This window comes from Lonchura striata, chromosome 4, assembly GCF_046129695.1.
Source record: "Lonchura striata isolate bLonStr1 chromosome 4, bLonStr1.mat, whole genome shotgun sequence".
Classification (NCBI taxonomy): Eukaryota; Metazoa; Chordata; class Aves; order Passeriformes; family Estrildidae; genus Lonchura; species Lonchura striata.
In genome coordinates, this window is record NC_134606.1 from 43468603 (window position 1) to 43492400 (window position 23798).

General features: G+C 39.9%; 1 protein-coding gene across 1 annotated transcript in view; it reads left to right on the top strand.

Annotated features, from left to right (window-relative positions):
• The first annotated feature begins 2881 nt into the window (after window positions 1-2881).
• GATB (glutamyl-tRNA amidotransferase subunit B) overlaps window positions 2882-23798 on the top strand; it is a 41824-nt gene continuing 20907 nt past the window's right edge. Inside the window, exons 1-5 of the mRNA XM_021530220.2 lie at window positions 2882-3030; window positions 4836-4986; window positions 18499-18612; window positions 21673-21871; window positions 22828-22950. Coding sequence (XP_021385895.2) covers window positions 2882-3030; window positions 4836-4986; window positions 18499-18612; window positions 21673-21871; window positions 22828-22950 — 736 coding nt within the window. The remainder of the gene's footprint in view (window positions 3031-4835; window positions 4987-18498; window positions 18613-21672; window positions 21872-22827; window positions 22951-23798) is intronic.

Below are 23798 nucleotides of genomic sequence, written 5' to 3' on the forward strand. Positions count from 1 at the left end.
GACTTGCATAAAAACAGATTTTAGAGTTGAGAACCCTAGAAACTAAAATTCAGAGGGATATTCTTTCAACTAAATGGGATAGACTGCTTGTTTATGGCTTAAATTATATACTGTTGGGTTTTTGCTCTTTGTAAAATTCCAGTTTTCTCTCAGACATTGGTTAAATTCCTACAGTAACAAGAGACTCAGAGCAAACTGTCCCCTGGGTCTATCCTCTCTAAGATATGAGTCTACATAGTACTGAGCTATCCTAGCACAAATCTTTATGCAGTGCTATTTTCCTATTCTAAGCCACAGCATGATCTATAAACACACTGCAGTAAGAACAAATATGTAGCCTTTCCCACCTCAAAGTAAGCTGCTGGGAAAGACAATTATTCCCTGTGACTGACTAGCTTCTGCATATGAATGTGTGGGTTTTCATTTATTACCTCCTTGGTTACTAGCAAAAGGCTGCGAAGGTTCTTCGGATGGGATTTTTTTTCTGGGAAGGGAATTAAAATAACACTGAGATAATTTAAATCACAAACAATGGAACTTCCCAGTCTTCCTCTCTCTGTAAGACAACACCTAATACAGCTAAAAGTTCCAGAGGAATTGTTTGGGATGGATTTCAACCCTTTTGTGCTGTCTACTCGCTTCTAATATGTACAAAGGGCAGAAATCCATGCAATCAAGGCAGAGTAAGGCTTTAAGTAACATGGCTTTAATATTCATTAGGTTTTAACTTCTTAGTGACTATTTATAAAATCTTCTATTACAGCAGGAGAACAGACTTAAAAGAAAGTCAAATAATCTGAAATATACAATTTTTACCCCAGTAGAAACACTTCAGAGCTATATTTAGAACCTCTCCTGACAGCTGGGTTGAAGTGACCTGCCAATCCCTACATAGTATCAGAAAATAACTACATCCAGAGTTCATGGAGGACAATTGTAAAGAGAAAAAATTTGTTGCAGAAATAAAAACCATGTATTAAAGCTGCAGTCTGAAAAGCATTTTTCATCACAAGATATTGCATAGGCCCCTGCTAAGTCCAAATGAAAATGGTCTTTACCTCTAATCAGAATTATCAAAATTTCTTAAATGTTTAATTGGCTCAAAGACTACAGCATAGGGAAATATATTCATTTACCTCATATGTGAAGAAGTTTTCTACAGGAGAGAAGATGAAAGGCCACTCCAATGTTCTTCCCATCTCCACAACATGTACAAGATGACCTGTGGTGAGTTTTTCTCTATTGGAAAGGAATTTTTTTTTGGTCACTCTTTGTTGTACAAGAGGAGGATATTTCCCAAGAAAAGGAATGTGACAAACTAATTTTAAAAAGATAATATTGTACAAATAGCCATACATCAGTGTCTGCTGAAAGGATCTCTCAATTGGCTCTTCTTACACAGCACTTCCAGATAATTTATTAAAAATATAAACATATCAGAAAATCAGTGCTACGAAACATTGTGTATAAGCCATTTTCTTTCATTATTTAATTAGGTGAATTATTTTCTGCATGACTCAGAACCATTCAGCATCTCATACTGGATCTTGGGAAGACAAGAGGTCCTAAAGGTTCCAAGACACTCTCAAGTGCCTGTGTATACCGCTGTCCTCTGCTGGAAGCCACCAGCCTCAGCGACACGAGTGTGCCTGCCCAGCCTCTGCCGGCAGCCGCTGACAGAGCACAGGTGACATAAGCAGCAAGGGCTCATCTTCATTCCCGTTTAAGCTTCACATGGCTTGGGACGGACTGTCATTAATTCTGTTATCTCTGCAATGTAGCTATGTAAACATTAAAGAGATGTCAGATGCCCTGGACAAGACTCTTGTGAAAAATGCATATTTTACGATTGGCTTTTTGCAAATATTAAAATGAATATTATATGTGTAATGTTAGAAAGTTATGCTGTATTAATTCGCTTAAGTAGTGTGTTAAATATAGTTTTAGGTCACATCATAATGTTAAAATAGAAACTCTGCAATGTAAGATTTTTTTTACTAGCTCAAGAAAAGGGATGAGATAATCAAGAAACTCTTCTCACAGAGATAACAGTGACAGGGCACATAAAGTTACAGCCTCCCTATCGGAAAAGACAAACATTCTTCCACTTTCTCTCCGTCTTTATGGAACCACCAGGATTAAGAGGAAGAAGTTGACAAAAACCAGAAAAGTTCTTAATTTGCAAGGAATTTATGCATCATGTATGAGATAGATGAATGTGCTATTGATATTGCTGTTGAGGGGTATTCCTTTGTTCACAAGGCACGTTTTTGGCAGCATAGTGTCCAAAAACATCCGGATGTCCGTAATTCTTTGCTTTTATTGTCTTGTAATTGTCCTAACTCTAAATTTTTATTACTTTATAACCATTTTATTCTTATTAAACTTCTAAAAATTCTAAAAAGAAGTGACTGGCGTTTATCATACTCTTTATTACCAGAGCACATCCCAGCCGAGGCTGAACTTTGCTGCCCTACGGAGAAGCCAAGCTCCCAGACCTCGAGCACGTGGCACTGCAGCATTCGATGCCCTCGGCTTGCAAACGGCTGCCGATCAAAAAGGCGGCTGGTCTTGTAAAAGCGGGAGCCCCGAAGAAAACCACACACAGCGCACCGAGAGGGCGTGAGCCGGCCAACGCGTTCTAGGGAGCAGCCGAGCAGCGCTCCCACGGCTCGCTCCGGCATTCCCGGGATAAGCAAAGGACCACCGGACCCAGCTCGGCCGGCGGGGCGGGGCCGGCGCCACGGCCAGCGGCCTGACGGGAGTTGTAGTCCGCCGGCACGGCCGCACTCCGCGCCGCCATGCCGGACGGACTGCATTTCCCAGGGGGCGCTGCGGGCGGCCGGGAGCCGCTGGCGGAGCGATGGCCGCTGCGGTGGCCATGGCGGCGCGGGGGTGCGGCGGGGTCTGGCGCCGGGCGCGGCAGCGCGGCGCGGGGCAGCCGGGGCCCGGGCCCGGCCCTTTCCCCCGCGGGCAGAGGGCTGTCGCCTGTAACGCGAGAGGCGGGGCGGTGCCGGCGGGGAAGAGCGGGTACGGTGCCGGGACGGCGCGGGGAGAGCGGCCGGTGGAGCTGTTCCGCCCTGGCTCTGCCCGGCTGTGGGTCTCCGGGCGCGGGAGCGGCGGTGGCAGCGGCGGGGCCCGGTGTAAATTGGCCGTGTGAGCGGTGTGAGCGTCGGCAGCACGTTTACCCCAGCGCAGTGGGAACGGCCGCGGCGGCGGGGCCGTGGCCGGCCGGGCGGCGCGGGGAGCCCGCGGCTCGGAGCGGGAGCCGCGGGGCGCCCGAGGGGGACCCAGCCCTCAGGAGCGCGCCTCCGAGGCTTCTTCCAGCCCCACACACGCTTCTCTTCTAGCGCGGTGTGTGAGGTTTGGGTGCTGTGCCTGAAGCAGAGCATGCAGCTGAAAGTCACGGCCTGACCAAGTTCTCGTGTCCCACGAGTGTCTGCGCAGCTGATCACTTCAACAGCGGCAGAGTGTGCTGCTAATTCTTTAGAGACACAGATAAACATAATCCTTGAACAAACAAGGCAAGGAGCTCCAGGTGCCTCATCAGTGTTGTCAGTGGATTGAAGGACTGACTGGTGCACGTACCTTTTTCTCTGAGTGTAAGCCAACACACTGATTAAGCAAAACCTGGTGTAATTTTTAATGCCTTGATATGACAGAAGCGGATTTCCGAAGAATACAGGAAACTGGAATAAATTTGCCTCGGAAATGTAAAAGAAAGCCCACATTATTTCTCTAACCTTGAAGCATTTGTATGTTCGGTTAAAAATACTGAAGAATAATACTATTTAAATGAAAGAAAATGCGTTAGCTCCTTTAAACATCTGAACCTTAATCTTTCATGGTAATATTCTTCTTCCTAAAGCATCAACTGCATCACTAGTTTGGTGTGTTTGTAGGGATGTCCTCAGCTGTTGGAGGGCAGATGGAGAACTAAAATCTTGGCAGTGTAGAATGTTCACCTTTGGAAGGAACACTGTACTTCTTATATTTGTTTGATGTTTTTTCATGGCTTGCTTATCTCCTGCTATCTGGGTACTCATACTGCTGAAGTGTTCTGCCACAGAAATGCGATTTCATCAGTGAAATATTATTTGTGCCACTTCATTTTTACAAGGCCAGATAATTACTTACAGAAACTGTCAAGCAATTCATACTGTAAAGGTGACCTTTTTCTCTTGTCCATATAAAGGTTATGGATGTGAGAATTGCAATTACTTTTTAGATGATATGGAGAAGCTTTATTCTGCAGAATGCATTCAGAGAACAGTAGCTCTCTAGTTGAAATGATGATTTCTCTATTACCAGATTACTAATGTTTATGCTAATATTCTACTAACACTGCTCTGGAGAGCCACCTTTCCCAGCATGCAAGTGTCTATCTGACAGAGAATACATAATTTATTATGCCACCTGTCTGTTGTAGATTTATCAAGCTACCTGAGAAGTAATTCATATTTATGATGATTTGGGGATTTTCATGAGGCACCAAATTAGGGTTCATCCAGCATGCAAGTGTGCCTCATTAATTTCTCTGAGATTTCTCACATAAGGAAAAGTTAAAAGTTTTAAACCATTGCAATTTTTTATTACATTCTTTTTTGCATGTAATTAGCACTGCCATGTAGTCCCATAGCCTCTGTTATCCAGTATCACAGCACAGGTTTTCCTATTACAGTGTAGATGTATTTGCAACATTGTTTACAATTTTTTTACAATTACAATGTTTTAAAATAAATTAAGCGTTCCTAATACTTCTGTTTCTAGGTTTCCATGGGTTTTAACATCATCTATATTTAAATTGTTTTCCCCTTCTCCTCTTTCCTTTTCAGTCTCGTTCCGTGGGTACCAGTTGTGGGTCTGGAAATTCATGCACAGATCAGTTCCAACTCAAAACTCTTCTCTGGTTCACAAGTCCAGTTTGCAGCACCTCCCAACTCTTTGGTATCTTTCTTTGATGCCTCTTTACCAGGAACTTTACCAGTAAGTTAAGCTGCAGTTTCAATTAATGTCAGACAACTTTGTGTATGCTTCTAATATTTTATTTTTCCCAGGATTTGACTAAAGTCATATATATGACTACTTTTCCTTACTTGTCTAAATTCTGTTTCATAACATGAGATGCCTTTATATCCCCTGCAAAGGAGAAAAATCAGGAGTGTCTCTTCAACATAGTGAATGGGTTGTGGTATTTCTTTGAGGCCAGAGTGGGTGTGTTTGCTTAGTATGCCACACAGGAAATTCCTTAAATATGAGAGATGCCTAAAGCCCAGTGAGAGAAGAACATCTTAAGATTTCTGAGTGGCCATTTGATGTTATTTTGCCATATGCTTGTTTATGTAGCTGTCATTTGCCATTTGGAATGTCTCACTGAGGAGTTACTTTGATTCCTGAGAAGAATGTCTCCAATTTAGGAAAGTGTCAACCATTCCTATTTCCAGAGCAAACCAATTATTTAAAAAAAAAGTAATCTGTGTGACACATTGGAGATTAATAGGTCAGAATAACTAGCTAGCACTTAGCAATAAGGTTTATTAGTGAAAACTTAATAAGTGTTTGAATTCACAGCTTAATTATAACTGTGATGGCTATGACAGTACTACTGTGGAATTCTCTGAGTATCTAACAAGTTTAATTTAAAAATAAAAGTTAAAAAATTAGAACATAAGCTCTTACAATACAGTGAAAATAAATATTTAATAGACTTAGCATTGCCACATGCAACAACTCTGCAGAGACTAAGATGGGGTCTAATTATTTAAAGCAGAAATGTTTCACTGACTGTATTCATTAAAGTGCAGATTTGAATTCCAGTTACAGAAATGTATTTTTAAATCTAGTTGTAGCTTTGCATTACCATAAAACAGCCTCAGATAATCTAAAATTGGGAACTAATTTGTGTCTGCATTTCTAGGGTGTTGATATATGTCATGATCCTTAAAAGGAGAAATTATGTTGTTATTATTGATTTATTTTTATTTCTGTATTTGCAAAGGTATTGAAAATTAAGGAAGTGAGGTTTAGATGCTGTTAATATTAGGACTTCACTCTGGTTGCAGTGGCAATTCAGAGCTGAGTTTCAGAACTATATGGAAATTCTGAAAACTTCCTAGAGTTAATGGGAATCTTATGCAATAATTTGGTTTCAGAAGAGTCAAACTAGACTTAAAGACAGAAAATTAGTTCCTTTCATTTGGGGGCAGGGCTAGGTTAGTCAGAAAGTCCAAAAGAGTTCAAGATTCTGGTTTTGGACCTTCTATTTAACCTTCTGTTAATGCACAGAAATTCTTAGATTGTCTAGTGCTTATCTTCAGTCAAGTAGAAAAGCTGTTCTTGCGTGAACAAAAAATGAATATTTATGAGGAAGTTAATTTTTGTCTACATTACTGTTTATCAAGGGTGCAATGTATGTGTGTGTCTTTTTTTCTTTATTAATGAAGCTTTAAAATGAAGCTTGGTATAGCCTTTGTAAGAAGTCCCCAGTACATGTGGGCTTTGGTAGAGAAAATAACTGCACCTGAGAAGAAAAAATCCAGAATGGTTGGGTTAATTTTAAAGTAGTGATGCTGTGTTAGGTTCTACTAGCTGCTTTGATCTATACAAAGAGCAGAAGGACTTTTCTTACTATAGTACTGGTGAAAATAGAGTTGAAAGTGTGTGTTACAAAATACATGTTCCTGCATGTTAGATTGTGATGCAAAATCCAGTCAGTAGTCATAGCTCTATTTTCCTGTTGTACCTGCTGCTGCTGGTAGAGACCAGCATTTGTTCTGGAATCAATCAGGGCTTGTTTTCTCTGTGTGAATTTGTACATGGCAATAGTATGTGAAGCAGAATTGAATTTTGGTAAATTTTGAAAAATGGAAGGTAGTTTTTGAAAATCCAGAGTATTTATAGAATAAGACCAACAAAAGCCATTTTAATAAATGTTAAGTTATTGACTAATAAGACTACTCAGAAGATAGATATTTGACCTTTCATTTGGACTCAATTTTGTTGAAAAATGAAAAAAATAGCAGCAAAGTTTTTATGCACTAGTTGTGCTGAGTCTAGAATAGAATGACTGCTGTTTTAACCTGAGAGCTATAGGGACAGTTTTCAGTGTGACAATGAGATGGCTGTGATAGAGAGCTGTCCTAGTATTTGCTCCTTCACAGTGGGACCAGAAATGATGGTGCTGAAGGGAGCTTTTCAGGTTGCTGTGCCTTTCTGGGTCACAGTAAGTGTTGGTATGAGCTTTTGCTGTGCTCTATGCAGGAGAGGTGAAACTAGAAGAATGTGTTTAGCCCTCCTCCTGCTTTCCTTTCTATATTTTCTTCCTGTAAGGTTAATACAGCTTATTTTATCCTTCTGCTTCAAGTAGGCCCTGGGAGGGTCATCACAGTGGAAGTGGCATGGCCATTTCACTGTGTTCTTCTCATAAAGTGCCTCTGAGAGACAACTACAGGCAAGAAGAGCTATGCAGGTGCCCTCCTATTTGGCATGAGACAAAAAAAAAAATTAAAGATTCATAGACTCATAGGATGGTTTGAGTGTCGGGGACCTTACAGCTCATCTGCTTCCAGCTCCCCTGCCATGGGCAGGGACTCCTTCCACTAGACCAGGCTACTCAGAGCTCCATCCAGCCTGGCCTTGAATACTTCCAAGGATGAGGCAGCCACAGCTTCTCTGGGCAGCCTGTGCCCATGTCTCAACACCCTCAAAGTAAGGAATTTCTTTGTAATATCAAATCTAAACCTGCCCTGTGTCAATTTAAAACCATGTCCCATCATTACAAGCCCTTGTACAATGTCTGTCTGGCTCTTCTGTAGGCCCTCTTTAGGTACTTGAAAGTGCTGTAAGGTCTCTTCAGAGTTTTCTCTGGGCTGAACAACCCCAACTCTCTCAGCCTGTCTTCATAGGAGGGGTGTTCCAGCCCTCTGGTCATTTCCATGGCCCTCCTCAGACCCTCTCCAGTAGGTCCATGTCCCTCTTTTGTTTGGGGTCCCAGAAAAGGATGCAGCACTCTAGATGGGAACTCATAAGAGTGGAGTAGAGGGCAGAATTCTTTCCCTTGCCCTGCTGCCCACACTGCTTGGATATAGCCCAGAACATGGTTTGCTTTCTAGACCGCAAGTGTGCTTTGCTGCCTCATGCTGAGCATTTCCTCAACCAGCACCCCCAAGTCCTTCTCCCTGGGGCTGCTGTCAATCCATTTTCTGCCCAGCTTATATTGGTGCTTGGGATTGCCCTGATCTCGGTGCAGAATGGTGCACTTGACCTTGTTGAACTTGATGAGGTTTGCACAGGCCCACTTCTCAAGCCTGCCCAGATCTCTCTGGATGGCATCCCTGCCCTGCAGCATGTTGACCACAGCACACAGCTTGTTGTCATCAGCAAGCTTGCTGAGAATGCACCTGATCCCACTGTCCCTGTCACTGACAAAGGCATTAAACAGCTCTGGTCCCAGCTGAGACCACCTAACACCACTTGTCACTGGTCTCCACTCGGACATTGAACTGTTGACTGCAGTTCTTTTAGTTCCATCATCCAGCCAATTCCTTGTACACTTACAATTTGGGACTACATCTGACTACATACATTTAATTCTACGTAATGAAATTTGCAAAAGCCTGGGGTTTTTACCTTGTGAATGCACTTGGCAATGATCTTGGCTTGGTATCTTCAGAAGACCTATTCTATACATGGTAGCAGATAGTGCATTACACCTGCAGACTGAACTAAAATTCTTCTGAGGATCCATAAAGGTGGTTGCCTTCCCAATCTGCTTTAGCCTCTGAAAATTCTGAGAGGCTTTAGAAAGGTTTTTAAAGCTAAAACTGGGTTCACAGAAAAAGAATCCATGATTATCTATTTTTGTGATGGAGGTGGCTGGCTAAAAGTTAATTATAACTCAGCTACAGAAATAAGATAGTAAATCTAGCAGCTAAAGGCTGAAACCTTTTTGTCAGTGCTTAGTCTTTGTCGCACATTTTACATTTGTTTCCAGCATGACTGAAGTGAAACCATAATCCTATTGTAGGCAATCCTTTGTAGGTAAGTATATAAAGAAATAATCTAGGATTTTCATATCCAAAGTTCAAATTAATAAGATTTTAATGAATATTAGCCCTACAGTCTTAAGTATTTTGAATTTTTTTTATATCTTCTCATGCATTTGAATTTAATTGTCCTCTTAGTGTGAAAAGCATCTATTTTATATCTTTTTTTTTACAACAGACTTTTCAGAAACAACTGGGGCAACCAGATCCCTCCTTTTCATGGAAGAGAGCAGTGCTAGAACAGCTCTCAGCCCTTGTCCTTTCTGGCATTGCACCTCTGGCACATTCAGCTCCACGCTCGGGCTTGTCCGAAGCTGGCAGTTGCCAGTGCAGCACTGCAGAATCGCTGGGAGCACCTGGATCAGGCTTTGCCTTGCAGTGCTGGGCTGCTGAGGGGGCTGCGCAGGCATGTGGCAGGGCTAATACCCAGTTTGGGATTATAGAGGGTGTTTCCATCTTCTTGGCAGTGGCAGGTACCCAGTGTTTTTCCAGATGTTTTGGGTGATGGATTACCAGACTTAAATAACATCTACAATTCATCAGAATGTACAAGATTTATCTGATGCATTTGCTTTCAAAGGCTCTGAGAGATTTGTGGGAAATTTTGGTGGGTCTGTCTGTCAGCTATTCTGGAACAGAAACAGCATTTGAGACCAGAATTTATACTTTACAGCTTGAAACTAGATTTTTTTTTTTATATCCTGTGCCTGTTAAATCTGATGATTGCAACAGCTGCTTTACCAACTTGTGATTTCAGTTTTGTTTTGACATTCCTGCTGGCATGCATGTGAATTTACTCCCTTCTTCTACTACTTTGTTTTGAAAAAAAGCCTGCTTCTTAGCTTGACTTTTGATAACTACAGTTTTAATTGCATGCACTTTTCATGGGGAATTGAACAATCTTCTGATCTTTATATGGATGTTTTTTTAGCTTTCATTACATACATCATCTTCTTTGAAACTATGTGGTGGCTAGGTTTTTGTATCTATGAGCTCTCCTCTAATATAAATTAGTGGCAATGCTTGATGAAAAAAGCGAGTTCATGCCTGTTTTCAGCCATTTACCTATATATAGGTTAATTTAAACCCCTCATTACTTTTTTCACCAAAACTGTAGTAATTGTACTTAGGAGAAAAAAGAGGACATTTTAAAATAGAATTTGATGGTACTTTTCTGTTGCAATCCTTTCTTTCCTGATAATATTTGGGTTTGCAACATGCATTGTATGGTCAGTGCTTGGGAGTCTTCTTGCTCACACAGTCCCAGCTTGCTGAGCTTGAAGTCTAGAAAGCTTCTATAAAGAAAATCCCAAATAATTTAGAAAAATACTAGAGGAGTGAATTAGGCTTTTACACCATTGCTCTCTGAGGATGCCTTTGTGGTTCATAGACCCTTAAATGTCCAAGTTCATGGTGAATTAAAGCCTGCCTACCAAATTTCAAACAATTCATCGGTTCAAAGCTGTTGTACTGGTCAGAAGAAACCTTTGAAAGATGATTAGATGCTAGCTTCAAGTGGCTCAGGGCTGGGTTATGGTGCAGATTGTTTCTCATTCTGTTTCTTTGTTTTCCATAGGATCACTCACAGCCCCAGGGTTACCTCTGGTATCAAACTCCTTTACTGAGGTCTGAGAAATGTTAAATTTCCTCCATTACTGCAGTTGCTTAGCTCAACTTTATATCATACTTAGGCCATTTTTTTCCGGAGACTCTCTGTTCTTGTGTATTGAAGTATTTTGTGACACTTTTTCCTCCTCTCTCAAGCTTTGAAGATGTCTCTTGTAACATTTTCTCTCAGTTTTTGCTATGTCTCATATATTTGTGACCCTCATTCTTGGTGTTTTAATCTTTTTGTCAAGGCTAACAGTTCAGGTTGGGCTGTCTCCTTAGCACCTCAGTAAGTGTTGGACTCTGTTCTTGTTGGCTTTACTGTTCATCCTGAACAGAACCCTGTGGCTGATGCAAATTTGCCTGCTAGAATAGCACTGCGTTGATACAACATGTTGTTATCACCTATTTCAGTAGATCCTTCAATGCATCAATGATGTTGCCTATGTATTTTCTCTTACCTGCTTTTCTGTTGCTACTTTTTACTTGCTTTACCTTTTGTTTTACACAGGTATTTTTCTACTTCTTAGTGGGGGAGCAGGAGCAGGCAGTATCTTGTTTCCTTTCTTTCACACAGTCTTATTACTGTGTTTATTCTGCCATCTTGGACGCTTCTGGACAGCACAACCACTTCATGACATATCAGTGTCCCCCCTTTTTGAATTCATTTGGAAATTGCTGGTGAAATGCACATTAGCTTTTTGCAGTAGCTTTTCTCAGTGGGTGGGATTCTCTTTAGGCAGGACCTGAGAGGGGATTTATTGTTGCAAAATTTCTGTTACCTCTGTTATCAGTCACTATAGGTGTTCTGGCATCCTTAAGTTTTTGATTTGATTTTGTTTTCTCACGGTAGGTAGAGTCTGCTTCCAGGTGATTCCATTTGAGGAAATCCAAGGTGGTATGTTGTATATATGTGTATGTTCGCAGTGCTCTCTTAAGCAAAAGTTTCATAGCAATTTCTTAGCATTTTAACTTTGCAAACAGACCTCTTGCTACTTCATTCTTCTTCTTAGCAATTGTTTCATTGAAGAATTTTTCATTAAAGGTGTTTAGGGAAGCATTGTCTGACAGTAATGACAGGTAATTGTAGACTGGATCTTTGTTATCTTGTGGTTAGGTGTCTGGTAAGTAATGTTGCACAACCATCAGGTTTTTGTATTTTGTTTGAAACTTATCTTGGCACAATTAGGCTGTAATCAGTTCTTGGGGTAAAATTAATTTATTTGTGTTCTCTCTGATTGTCAGTCACCTTGACACCTTAAATATGTCTGTGTTTGATTTTGAGAGGATTATGTAAACTTCTGCAGGTGATTTTTATTAGTTACATATGCAGATTTTGCCAGAAGGACATTGTTTTCTATACAAAAATGCTTGTTTTGCAGTTTTGTTGCCAAGTTCAGCCAAATTTTCCTCCAAAAAAATTTAGGCTTGTAGCAGGTTGTTATGAATATATTAGCAAGCATATGAAGAAGAAATTATCAATTTAGTCTCCCCACTGATCCCAGCTTGTTTTGGGCTGCTGCCCTTCAGATACTTGTGACACTTGATACTCATTTTGGTATGTTTGATGAAATGAGGAGAAGATGGGGGAGTCATGGGAGAGTTTTGGGGTTACTGCTTAGGTAAAACAAACTAGGGATATTATTTAAAGGAAAATAGTCTCTTGGTTCTGCTATTGCAGAACAAGTTTGTTAAAAGCAAATATTTTCTATTTGCTCTCTTACAAATGCTCTCAAATAATTTCTTAATAGCTCTTCACAAGACTTGTTGCATTATGTTACTTGTTGTTTTCCTGAATTAGTATAATCTTTTACCTGTGTGTAAAAGACCACTTCTGGTTTACTCCTAATTTGTATATTGTACTCTCTTAAGAGATCTGGGTCAGCCTGCAGGGAAAGATGGCTGAGAACAAATAAGCATATTTTGGAAGATAGCTGTTGGAGAAAAAAGGAATGAGGGAGTCAGAGCAAAGGGCTGAGAGTTTAGTGTGGGCTCTCAGACACACAAAAATTGCAAGAAGAAGCAGAGGGCAGATAGTCAAGACTTTGAAATAATAGAAAATGTCAGTAAATGGGGATCAAAGGTCAGAATTTGTTACAACTCAGAAAACCACAAAGCTGCCTCTCACCAAGCCTACAAGCAAAGGACCATCTGCAAGGAGAAACAGGGTAGGAGTTGGTTTACAGACTATTTTGTCCTAAATGCTCTGAGTGGCTTCATTTAAGAAATGAAACAATCTATGTTATGTTGAACAAGGCAGATGATATTCACATTCAAAAGCCTTTTTTTTTCTGGGACTCAGTGTAGGAAGAAAGGTCTGAGATGGTTCTCCTTAAACATCTTGTTGCGTTTGGATTTGATCACAGCCTGTAACTTGAGTTTTAGCTATTGCACTGAGCAATGTCTCCTACCTCCAGCAGCAGTGAAGTGTTATCACTGGATATTCTTGCATTAAACGTGCCCTGGATCAGATTGCATTAGCAGTGATTCAAATTCCAGCTGGCATTAAAGAGGGAGCATCCTTATGACAGGTCAAGAAATGCCATGTGGCAGATGTAGAAGACTAATGTCAACAAGAAGAGCATGGATGTTAGACAGGTCCTGGACTTCTTTATGGGAACACCACATAAGCGCAGCATTTGGTTATGAATTTCATGACCCACTGTATCACCATTGCACTGTCCTGTCTTCTCTGTGGTTCTCCTGCTTGGAACTGGTCCTGCACGGTAGAATTTTATTTGTTTTTAGATGCTGCTGATGGGATCAAAGATATGATCTGGATTGGCTGCTTCCCAAAAAACTAATTTATTCTATTGGGAACATTGAGCACTTTGCCCATACGGTGGTGTGAATGGATTTTTTCTTCTGTGTTTCTTCTAGCAAATCCTGTTGGCTGAGAAACCTTAAGTTCTGTCATTATTGAAATATCTTTGTATCTGGTCTAATGTTCCATTTTTCTTGCTCTCAGGGGTCAGCATTTTTCCCTACTGCTGCTGCATTTTTCTGGTCGTCACTGACACTTCCTCCATGCTTAGCCTTGTGATAGAAGGTTTCAGCCTAGCTCTCCTGCTTTGAGAAAGTGTGCCCTCTTATTCTCTTGAGTACACCTGAAGCAGTGTGTTTGGGAGCTGAGTACTTCCTGATGGCAGAACTGCCTAGTTTTTAGATATCACTGGAATCATTGTGTGCTGCACCACCACAAGCCAACTTTGCCACTAGACAAGGTTAGCAATGTTTTGTGTAGCAATGTATGGAATTGGTACCAGACTGTGGAAAGGTGAAGTTGCAAACTGCATTAACTATGTTTAATGTCCTTCATAGCCTTTACTGTTGCAGCTTCTGAATTGCTATTTTGGTCTCTTAAGCTGGAATCTCTTTTGATAATGCTAAGATCTCCATTTAAAATACCTGGTGGTATGTTTTGCCCCTTTCCTTAGAGATAAGAACATAATGGTCATAGTGGGACAGTAAACATGCTGTGAAGTAGATGCTTGAATAAGTGCAGAGGACACCAAACTGAAGTTTTAAAAATTTTCCCTAAAATTTGAGACCTCAGGTTTTGGAATATGGGTTCTTTGAACACCTAACAAATTACAAGACTTAAGTTGTCTTGTTTTTTAAATTTTTACTGCATGCTTTGGGGGATGGAGTCTGATTGTAACCCATTGAAATAAATTTAGGAAATGGTCAGCTCTTGATTTATTGTATCTACATTCTGTACACGCATAGCTCCAGTTGGTCCCTTCTCTGTGTGTGGGAGGATGCCAAGGCAGAATGCTGCAGAGCAGTAAGTACTCATCTACAGTGTCAGACTGAACAACCACAATTACACTGGGACTAAGTACATATAAGGGTATTCTATTTTGAAGTTTAACTTATGATTGCACTTCAAAGAACCATATATTGCAGCAATTTGGTACTTTTAACACAACTAGAATAGTAAGACTGGGTATATCCATTAGTAGAAGCAAATAAAAATCAGAGTGAGATGAAATAGGAGTACTTGAAAATGTGATTAGATATATCTGTTGAGGTTTCTAAAGATTGGAGTCTGCTCTACAGAGAGCTGGATGAGTACATTGTACTACTTCCTTCTTTCAGATATTATTTTGAATGAAAAGGAGCTAAAATTAAATATTTCTTAAACAGTCCTGTGGTTAATGTGATTAATGCTGATTTTTTTCATGATTGTAAGTAGGACTGAAGGTCTTAAGATAACCAGTGAATATTAAATCTACTTTATTAAAATGTGCGACCTAGAATCAAAAACTTCACAAATTTCCAGGGAATTATTTTGATTTTACCATTTTTAGTACAAGGAATATTTTCTTCTGTAATATAGGCTTCCTGGGTGCAAATGTTATTGCAGAGATTATTGTTTTTTTGTAAGAGGTAGCAAAAATAAACTTTTTCAATGAGAATTATTTAGATATTTCTTCTTTTTTTCCCCAGTTATCCTGTATAATACTCTTTATCGAAACAAAAAGCTGCATACCTACCCTCTTTAAAATCTAAACATGGTAATTTACTAAATATAGAAACATATCTTTATTAAAAGGCTGCCAACTTTTTTTAATATATTAATATGAGGACTAAACCTGTTGTTAAAGAAAAAGCTGTTAGAAAATAATTTTTGGTGGGAATTTGTGCCATTGAAGGTATTGTGGATAATTTTGAATAGCTGTTGAATATTGTATTTAAAACTAGGTCTTGACTAAACTGAACTTGCAAGTAATGATAAATTTTTAGAAGGAGTCTTTCCACTTATGGTCTAGATGTAAAGAATAAACAAGTAGCAGAAAAAGAGAGATCTTGGTTGGACTGTTCTTTCATTCCTTTAGCGCTCAGTTACCATGGTGCTGTAGCAGGAGACCGTAGCTACAAGGGAAATGGTGCTGGTGTTGTGATGCCATTGTTAAGGTTGTTCATGAGTTTCCAATACAAACAATTTACATTTTTTTGTAATAGCTCTGTAGGATTTTCTTCAAATACTAGGAGGGATGCTTCCCATTTAGAAGAGTATATTGAAGTCTTTATAGACTATTGTGTTTTGTCCATAGCTTCTGCAGGAACTACACAGCTTGCTTTCAAGGCCAGCAGTTTACTAACATAGCAGACAGGCAGCTTGTCAGTTCAAGCCAGTAATTTAAATCTTTGGTGCTAGTCAAAGCTGTCAACTTAATAACAGCTTACTGCATAAACAAGCTGGAGGGCTTACTCTAGGTCATTAGTATGGGAAGTTTCACATACAGAATTGATGTTTTTCACTGCAGATTATTTGAAAAGCAAGTCTTGTTTGACGGAAAGGTAGTAGTGCTTTGTGCTTACAGCATTGGTCACAGCAGTGGGTAGTAAAAGTCACTTCAGACATGAAGCAGTATTAGATAAGTTTTGATTTTTGGAGAAGAAGAGGGTCATCTGGTTGGGTTTGGGTTGTGTTTTCTTAAAGGCACACAGGGCAGAGGAAGCAGATTAGCAAGGCAGCTATCTCAGTGTGCTATAGCAGGAAAGATCTGCTTTCCAAGGCCTTCTCTCACCACTGAGATGGGTGAAGGAATAGCACGAGAAGTTGAATGAGTAATGGAGCATATACAGTGATTTGGCTACTGTGATCCAGTACACTGTGGACACATACACATCAGAGTCATCTAAATTCTTGGTAATACTACATAAAAAATAACCAGTACTTCATGTTTTTATGCCACTTTTCCTCCAGAGACACCAAAATGTTTCATCAGCAGTAAAGCAAAAGATCTCTCTGGTTTAAGTAATATATATATGGGGGTTATTTTTTTCACCTCAAAACAGCGTTATCCTTTAGGGCAATGAGTAAGATACACACTACCCTGTTTGAAGTAAAAATTGAAGAGCGATGAAGTGCTATGAAGCTTTCACTGATTGTGATTCGGGAGTTGGGTTTTGTCTTGTTAGCTGATTGCAGACAGTCACAACCCCTGCACCTCAGGAATTGTGGTACGATACTGGCTTACTGCTTGAAGCTGCAGTGGTTTGTGCCTACCAGTCCTTATGGAGGCTTGATGGGTTTCTGGTGGCCAGTTTTATTAAAGGACTACCTGGCAAGGTCTTCACTAATTTGTAAAGCTGAACAGGATTTCAAGGCTTTAGTAAGAGGAAATTTGCCTGTGTATTTAGAAATATGAAGATATTTTAAACATTGAACAGTTTGACTACCACTGTTACAGAATTCCTTGAACAGTAAAAAAACAAGTGTCTGTACTGTCTGGAGGCATTTTATTATTGAAAACAGGAACATCTACTATATAATGAATGGCAGTTATGCTACAAAGTAAATTCATATTTTGTAGTTATCAATTTTCTTTAGATTAGAGTCAGGACTAATTGCAGGCATTTTGCTGTGGATTGATATTTCAAAGGGAGATTGTTCTTACTTTTTTTCTTGTCTAGAATTTGCTTTATGTATCTCTTAAATTTTTTAATAAGTAAAATATGCCTGAACAGATGATGTGTTCTAGTTAGCCATATATAGCTGCACTAAAGATCTGAAAGTTCCCTTGTTAAATGTCTTAAATATTTCATTTCTTTTCTGTATAAGCAATTTTAAAGTTTTTGTTACATGAGGAGTTGCTTATATCCTCTCTTACTATTTTGATTTTTAAAAACTAAATGAATAAAATAAAGAGATTAATTTTCTGGCTGAAGATGTGGGATGATGGGAAATGTACAGCTGTGTAATATGTTTTTAGAAATCTGGCTGAAGAGTATAAAAAGTAAATACTGTCAGAAACATGGAAGAAAACATTATTTAAGCCTTTTATGTTCTGGTCAATGCAGATGAAGTCATGTGCATTCTTTTACATAATGTGCTCCTTTAATGGTCCTGCTGGAAATAGACTTCTTGGCAGCTGTACAGTGCAGAACAAGATGGATAAAGTTCTGTTCCTGTTTCAAAATGCTGTAAGTGTGAGCATGTCAGAATTGTACTAAGACAAATTCAGTCTCCTTTTCAGTTTCATGCATTTGATGTTAGTTAAACGAACTCTTAAATTAACGAGAGCACATCTGAAAAAAAAAATCATTTGTCAGTAGTTTTTGGAGTGAAATTTTCTTTCTCCTCTGGATCATGACCCTGCTGAGGAGATGGAAGAGTGTAGTGCTGAGAAAGATGAGTCCATGGTGAAAAACTGTATTTAACTCCTTTATTTCTTTGTGAAGACTTTGCAGGATCTTTAGATGACATAGCATTCTGCAAATACCTTTATCACAAGGCTTTCTTAGGTGCTGGAAACATGTATACTTGTAGCCATGGGATCACTTGCTATCTTTTGGGTTCTGTTTTAGCAAAGTTAAGTAAGTGTGCATAATTTCATCCTGGTTAAGCAAAGCATTAAATCTATGGTATGTGTAGATTCTCATAAGTTCACTGTGGCTCTGTGGTTACTGGTGTCCTGAAGTGTTCTGCTGTAAGGGCACTGCAGTCCCTAATACAAATCCCCTGTGTTTCAAATTCCCAGTATGAGCTGACAGCTGGTTGCAAGTCAGTTATCATGTGCTGTGATTTGTCTCCAGTACCCTCAAAGATTCAAAAGCACTGAATGTTTGCAAAAGTAGCAAGTCAGAACAGTGCACATCTCCATATGTGGTATGACAAAGTGACTGAATAGCTCCTGTTTTCATCATAAAGCCTTGCAGATTTATAGCTGCCGCAACTTTAATGATGAATAAGAGCTACCCACACAAAGAAAGAGATCTAATGGTGACTGAAGGCAAGTGAAATTGAATATATGCTCCTTATACGGCAGTGTGTGGGAGACACATTTGTAACATACTGAGTATCTGAGCAAAACCATGTGTCATGTTTCCTTAGGTTCTCAACAGGAGATGTGTAGAAGCAGCAGTGATGACAGGCCTGGCTCTCAACTGCAGCATAAACAAGAAGTCCTTGTTTGACAGAAAGCACTACTTCTATGCAGATCTGCCTGTAAGTATGCAGTATGGCTGGTCCCTCCTGGGCTGTGGGAAGGACAAACCTGCAGTATGGATGGCAGCAGGGGAGGAGTGCAGAGATGCTGCTTCTGTTTTCAGTCAGTGCTCTGCTCACCCCAGCGGGATGCTGCACTGTGCCCTGATGGAATAGGCAGCTGTACCCTTGTGCTCACTGATTGAATATGATTGCTCTGATTGCTGACTCCTTGCTTAGCTGCACAATTCCAGTAGCCTAATGTAATTGGATTGGGAGCTGGAGCTGCTTTGTCCCTTAAGTTGTCCGTTCCTGGTGTTTTGTACTAATTGTCTGTTAGGGTAAAAGCAATCTGATAAAAGTCCTTCATTTGAAGTGAATGTATAACTAACAGAGGCTCCAGTGGAATAAACACAGTAGGATCTTTTTTGTGTGTGCTTAGGGACCTAAAAATATTTATTTCCCTTCAAAACTTTCCCAGTTGTGGTTCCAGTAAATGAAAAAACCAAAACAACTGAGGAATAGAGTCTTTGCAGTGTGGTTTGTTGGTAGATTTCATATGTGTAGAAGGTGCCACTGAAGTCAGATGTATTTTGCTGCATTTGATATGGATGTAGAAATACTGAAATAGTTTAAGAACCTGACTTCTATCCTTGCAACAGGATGAAGCAGTGTTTGAGCCTCTTTTTCTCTCTAATGACATTAAACCTTTCTAATTTTTAACTTGTATTTGTATGAGCTTATTTGTACTGAATGTTCAGTTTAACACTAATCTTTCAAAGGGAGGAATCTATTTTTAGTTTCTTTGGTTTTGGGACAAAGATCTGATGACGTGAAAATAAAATATGTGAGTTTATTTTATTTGGGAAAGATCAAGCATGTTAGCTTATCCTCTCTTTAGGTGAGGAGTCTCAGACATCCAGAGAAGCAGAGTGGGAGACCTCTCAGATCCCAAATGAATCAGCAGAGGTGCTGCATTATTAACCAAATTACTTTCTTTCCCACTCTTGTTCAGGTATTGAAAAATTCTGAAGTTACACAAAGCATTTTCAAATATAACTGCTTCCCGCCTTAGTAAGAGAATTATTTTATAGCTATCCAGTGGAGACCTGGATCTCAGAAAGAATTTGTGATTTATTTTTTTCTAGGTTGTGAACTTGTGGCTCTTCTGTGAAGTTGCTATAATTTTGATTCGGTTTCTGGGGATAACTTTGCAAATATTTGTAAGCCATTAAGAGGCCCTTTTATTGGGAGTTGTGCAGTGACCTGCTGGGAATGTGAAAAGCAAACTTAGCAGTTTGCATTGCCAGTACTTTTCTTAAGCATGTAGAGCGATCTTAAAGCCCACTTAAAGACCTGAAGGGGAAAAGGGTAAAATAGCAGGAAATAAATATGACTTTTGAAATTCCTTTACACATCATGAAGGAACATCAAAAACATCACAGACAAATTGTTTGCAGTTTACCTTTAGTGGTTACTCTGTTAAACTGAAATCACTCTCATATTCTTGTGATATCTGCTGCTAGCAGTCTACTGATAGCAGCTATATGGGTGAATGTTGTCCTGGGAAAGAATCCATGTCCATGTGTCCAAGAGAACAGCTGAGGTGGAAGAAAACGTGGGACTGTGCAGACATTAATTACAGGATCCTCTGTTTACATAAGCAGGGAGATTTAGTCAGGGAGATGCTGACATGTTTTATTAGTTGGAAACATGTAATTCTGGCTTTTAACTGACTGACTTCTGCAGTTTAAGCACTGACAATAAACTGCCCGACCTACATTTCATAGTCAACAGTCTAGTCGGGAACCCTGTAATAAGATGCAGAGTTTAGGCTAATGAGCTGAATAGAACAGATAAATCCAGCTCTTGGGGTCATTTGACAGTGGGATTATTGTTACTCCTGAAAACAGGGCTTTGGATAGGAAATGGGATTCATATTATTTATTGTCACTCAATATTTCAGGCTGTAAAAAAAATATTTTAATGAGAACTTGTAGGAGATGAGAAGAGCCTATGATTAGCATAGGCTGCAGAGAGTCAGTTATTTTCTTTTTCTTACAGTGATTATGTCTAGTAGGTCATGCACTTCACTGCATATATAAATTAGGGTGTTGACAGGGCCAGACCACGGTCCTCCATTCCAGTGCCCTGGAATTCATCATCTCTATGTTTTAGAGTAAGCTTGTCATCCCTGCAAAATAGGCAAATACTCTTCCCAAATAATTTGTGTCTGGCAGACTTTTTTTTCATTTTCACTACTAGTGCCGTAGGCAGGTGAGGAAGGAGGAAGCAACAGGGACCCCACCTCGGCTGTCTTTAATTCACTTCTCTATTTTTACATCATTGCAGTTATTCCAATACCTTGTCACTGGCAGCCACTGTTTTGGCCAGCAGTTTCCCCTTTGAGTGGAGTCCCAGGCGTGAGGTGGCATTATCAGCTGTGTGCTTTCTGTGGGGTTGCAGTGTCTTATATTTTAAATTGCTGTATTAATGGAATAGAGCTTTCACATTTTCTTGATTTCCACCCCTCTACCCCTTCCCTCTCCTCCCCACCAGTGCGTACAATTTGGAACAGACAGAGGGGGATATGCAGCCTGTTGGAAGGATGAATGATCAACCCAGCTTGGGGATGGAAGTACAGTAACTGGCTTCAAACCACATGTAACATGATTGTGGGACCACAAGCATGGAAGAACCTCCTCCAGTCCATTTCCTGCCCCAGGGCAGTATCAGAGAAGTTTGTCATCCTTGGCAAGAGATTGTGCAGTTGATTATTGATTATTTCAGCATTAGTATGATGCCGTATATTTATCTGTAGTTAGGAGTCCTCATATTTTTCCCAGACTTCCCACTTCTTACCATCATGTTGAATTCTAGGCTCATCTTCTAGCTTGCTTCCTTTCCATTTAAACAAAGTTACTTTTGAATTTATGTGTGGATTTATTCTCTCCTCTTATATAGCTCACTCTGAAAGATGTTGCATTTTGTGGTTTTGTTCTTAGTCAATTATATTTGCACTTGGTCTGCCTTCTGAAAAGTGAATGTTTCAGTTGCATATAAAGTTAATTTTGTTGACAGGCTGGCTATCAAATCACTCAGCAAAGAGTTCCTATTGCAGTGAATGGAAGTCTGTCATACAGTCTCTGCATAGACAACAAGATGAGCCAGATGGTGACCAAAACTGTGAGGATTAAACAAATTCAGTTGGAGCAAGACAGTGGAAAAAGTCTCCATGATGATACAAGGAGCCAAACCCTTGTGGACTTGAATAGGGCTGGTAGGCTTGGATTTTTTTCCTATTTTTCTTCTCCTTTAAAGGTAAATAATGACAGGAAACAGGCAAAGAACTAAAACAGCCTTATGACTCCTTGAAAAAATAATTCATGAAAATGACTGTTACACTGGAAACAGATGAATACTTGATTTTTTTAATGGCCAGTAAACTTTTCCTATTTTCTGTTGGTTGATGGTAATTGGCAGTAGCAAGCTAGAAATCTCTTGGCTCCAGTTTGCTCAAAACTGTGTCAGTCACACAGAGCCACTCAGCTATTTAAGCTCTGCACTGTATGTGTTGTTAAAAAAAGTAAAATATTACAGATCTAGTGAATCAAGTTTGTGTATAGAAAGAGCAGCTGTTGGAATCTGTTGTTGCATGTGTCAGACATTTCTTTTAATTATTAGCTTTGAAGAAATGTAGATTTTCTCTTTTAACTTGGAAATTGTAAATGGAGTGATCCAAAGGAGTGCACAACATGGGCAGCAACCTGGCTGGCCTAGCCTAACTGGGACAAAGTACTCTGGTGTCCATTGAAGCTGACGGCTGTGGCTGCTCAGATTGCTTGAAAGCTAGGTCCTGGAGCTAAAAACTAGACTGCATCTGTTTACAGTTCTGCCTGCTCCAAAATTAGTTTAAGATGAATAAATTTGCATCTGGAACCCAATTGGCTTTAAATGAGAGTCCTTCTAGAGGAATGGGTCCCTCTGATCTGCATGTCAACAAAGGGTGGGGGGTTGTCTGCAGTTGTCAGTTACTTTAAAAAAATAGCAGGTAAAGGTTTTATAGCAATCTGCAGCTAGGCCCATTGTGACAGTTACTAAATAATACATCGGGGTTTATGTGTTTTTTATATTTCTTTTTAAAGAAGTCCAAGTTCTTTCATGTGTTAGCCAGTTGCACTCTCATATGCTAAGATCAAAAGCTATTGTTGAAAATCTCCTGTCTCTTCCTGGTAGGAGTTGGTCTCATGGAGGTTGTCATGGAGCCTGATATGTGCTGTGGGGAAGAAGCAGCTGCAGCAGTCAGAGAGCTTCAGCTCATTCTGCAAACACTTGGGAGCAGCCAGGCAGTCATGGCAGGTACTGAGAGGAGAAAGGCATGTTCCCTTGTCACCAGTAATTCTCTGCATTTACAGGAGTTTTGCAGCTTCTGGTTATTTTGCTCTGTAGTTGCTTATAATGCAACCCTTTCTAGCTGTTGTTTTACAATCCTCAGAGTCTGTCCTAATATCTGCCATGCTTATAGGCCTTCCTTTGTCTGCCTTGCTAGATGTTACGTTTCCTCACACAATAATTTTACAGTATAAAGCTAGGCAGGAGGAAATGTCCCCAGTGTTCTTGTGGTGCTTCTCCCCGTCTCTCTCTATTTTGCTTGCTACAGCACTGGAGCACAGAAGATCTGTAGCAAGGATTAATTGTAGGGTATGGAAGGGACAAAGTAGTGGGAGCATGCATCATCTTCAAAGTGTCAGGTCTCAGCTAGTCATAAAATTGATGTAGGCAGAAAACTTGTACTGGTGTCATGAATGAGATGGAGTAATGAACAGCATGTATAGAAATGGGTGCTGGGGTTAATTTTAGCCAAGATTACCTATCTTTTTGAAACCACTTCTTCTTGCAGGAAACATCACTTCTGGCACTAGCTCTTTCTGTAATTCTAAGGCCTCAATTTTCACAATAGGTGATGTGCAGAAGCATAGCCTGCATTCAGGTTCCTAACTGATTCTGTCTCATTAATTGTAAGATTCAGATCATGCCATTTTTCCTCAGTCTTAATGTTACCAAAATTTATAACCAGCACATGGTTACAGGTAACATATAGCAGACATCTGCTTAAGAATTTAAAAGTGGTTTCAGGTGTGGTTTCATCCCCTCCACACATATCCACAATTAGGAGCTGCTTATTAGTGTTCACAGTATAAGCTGTA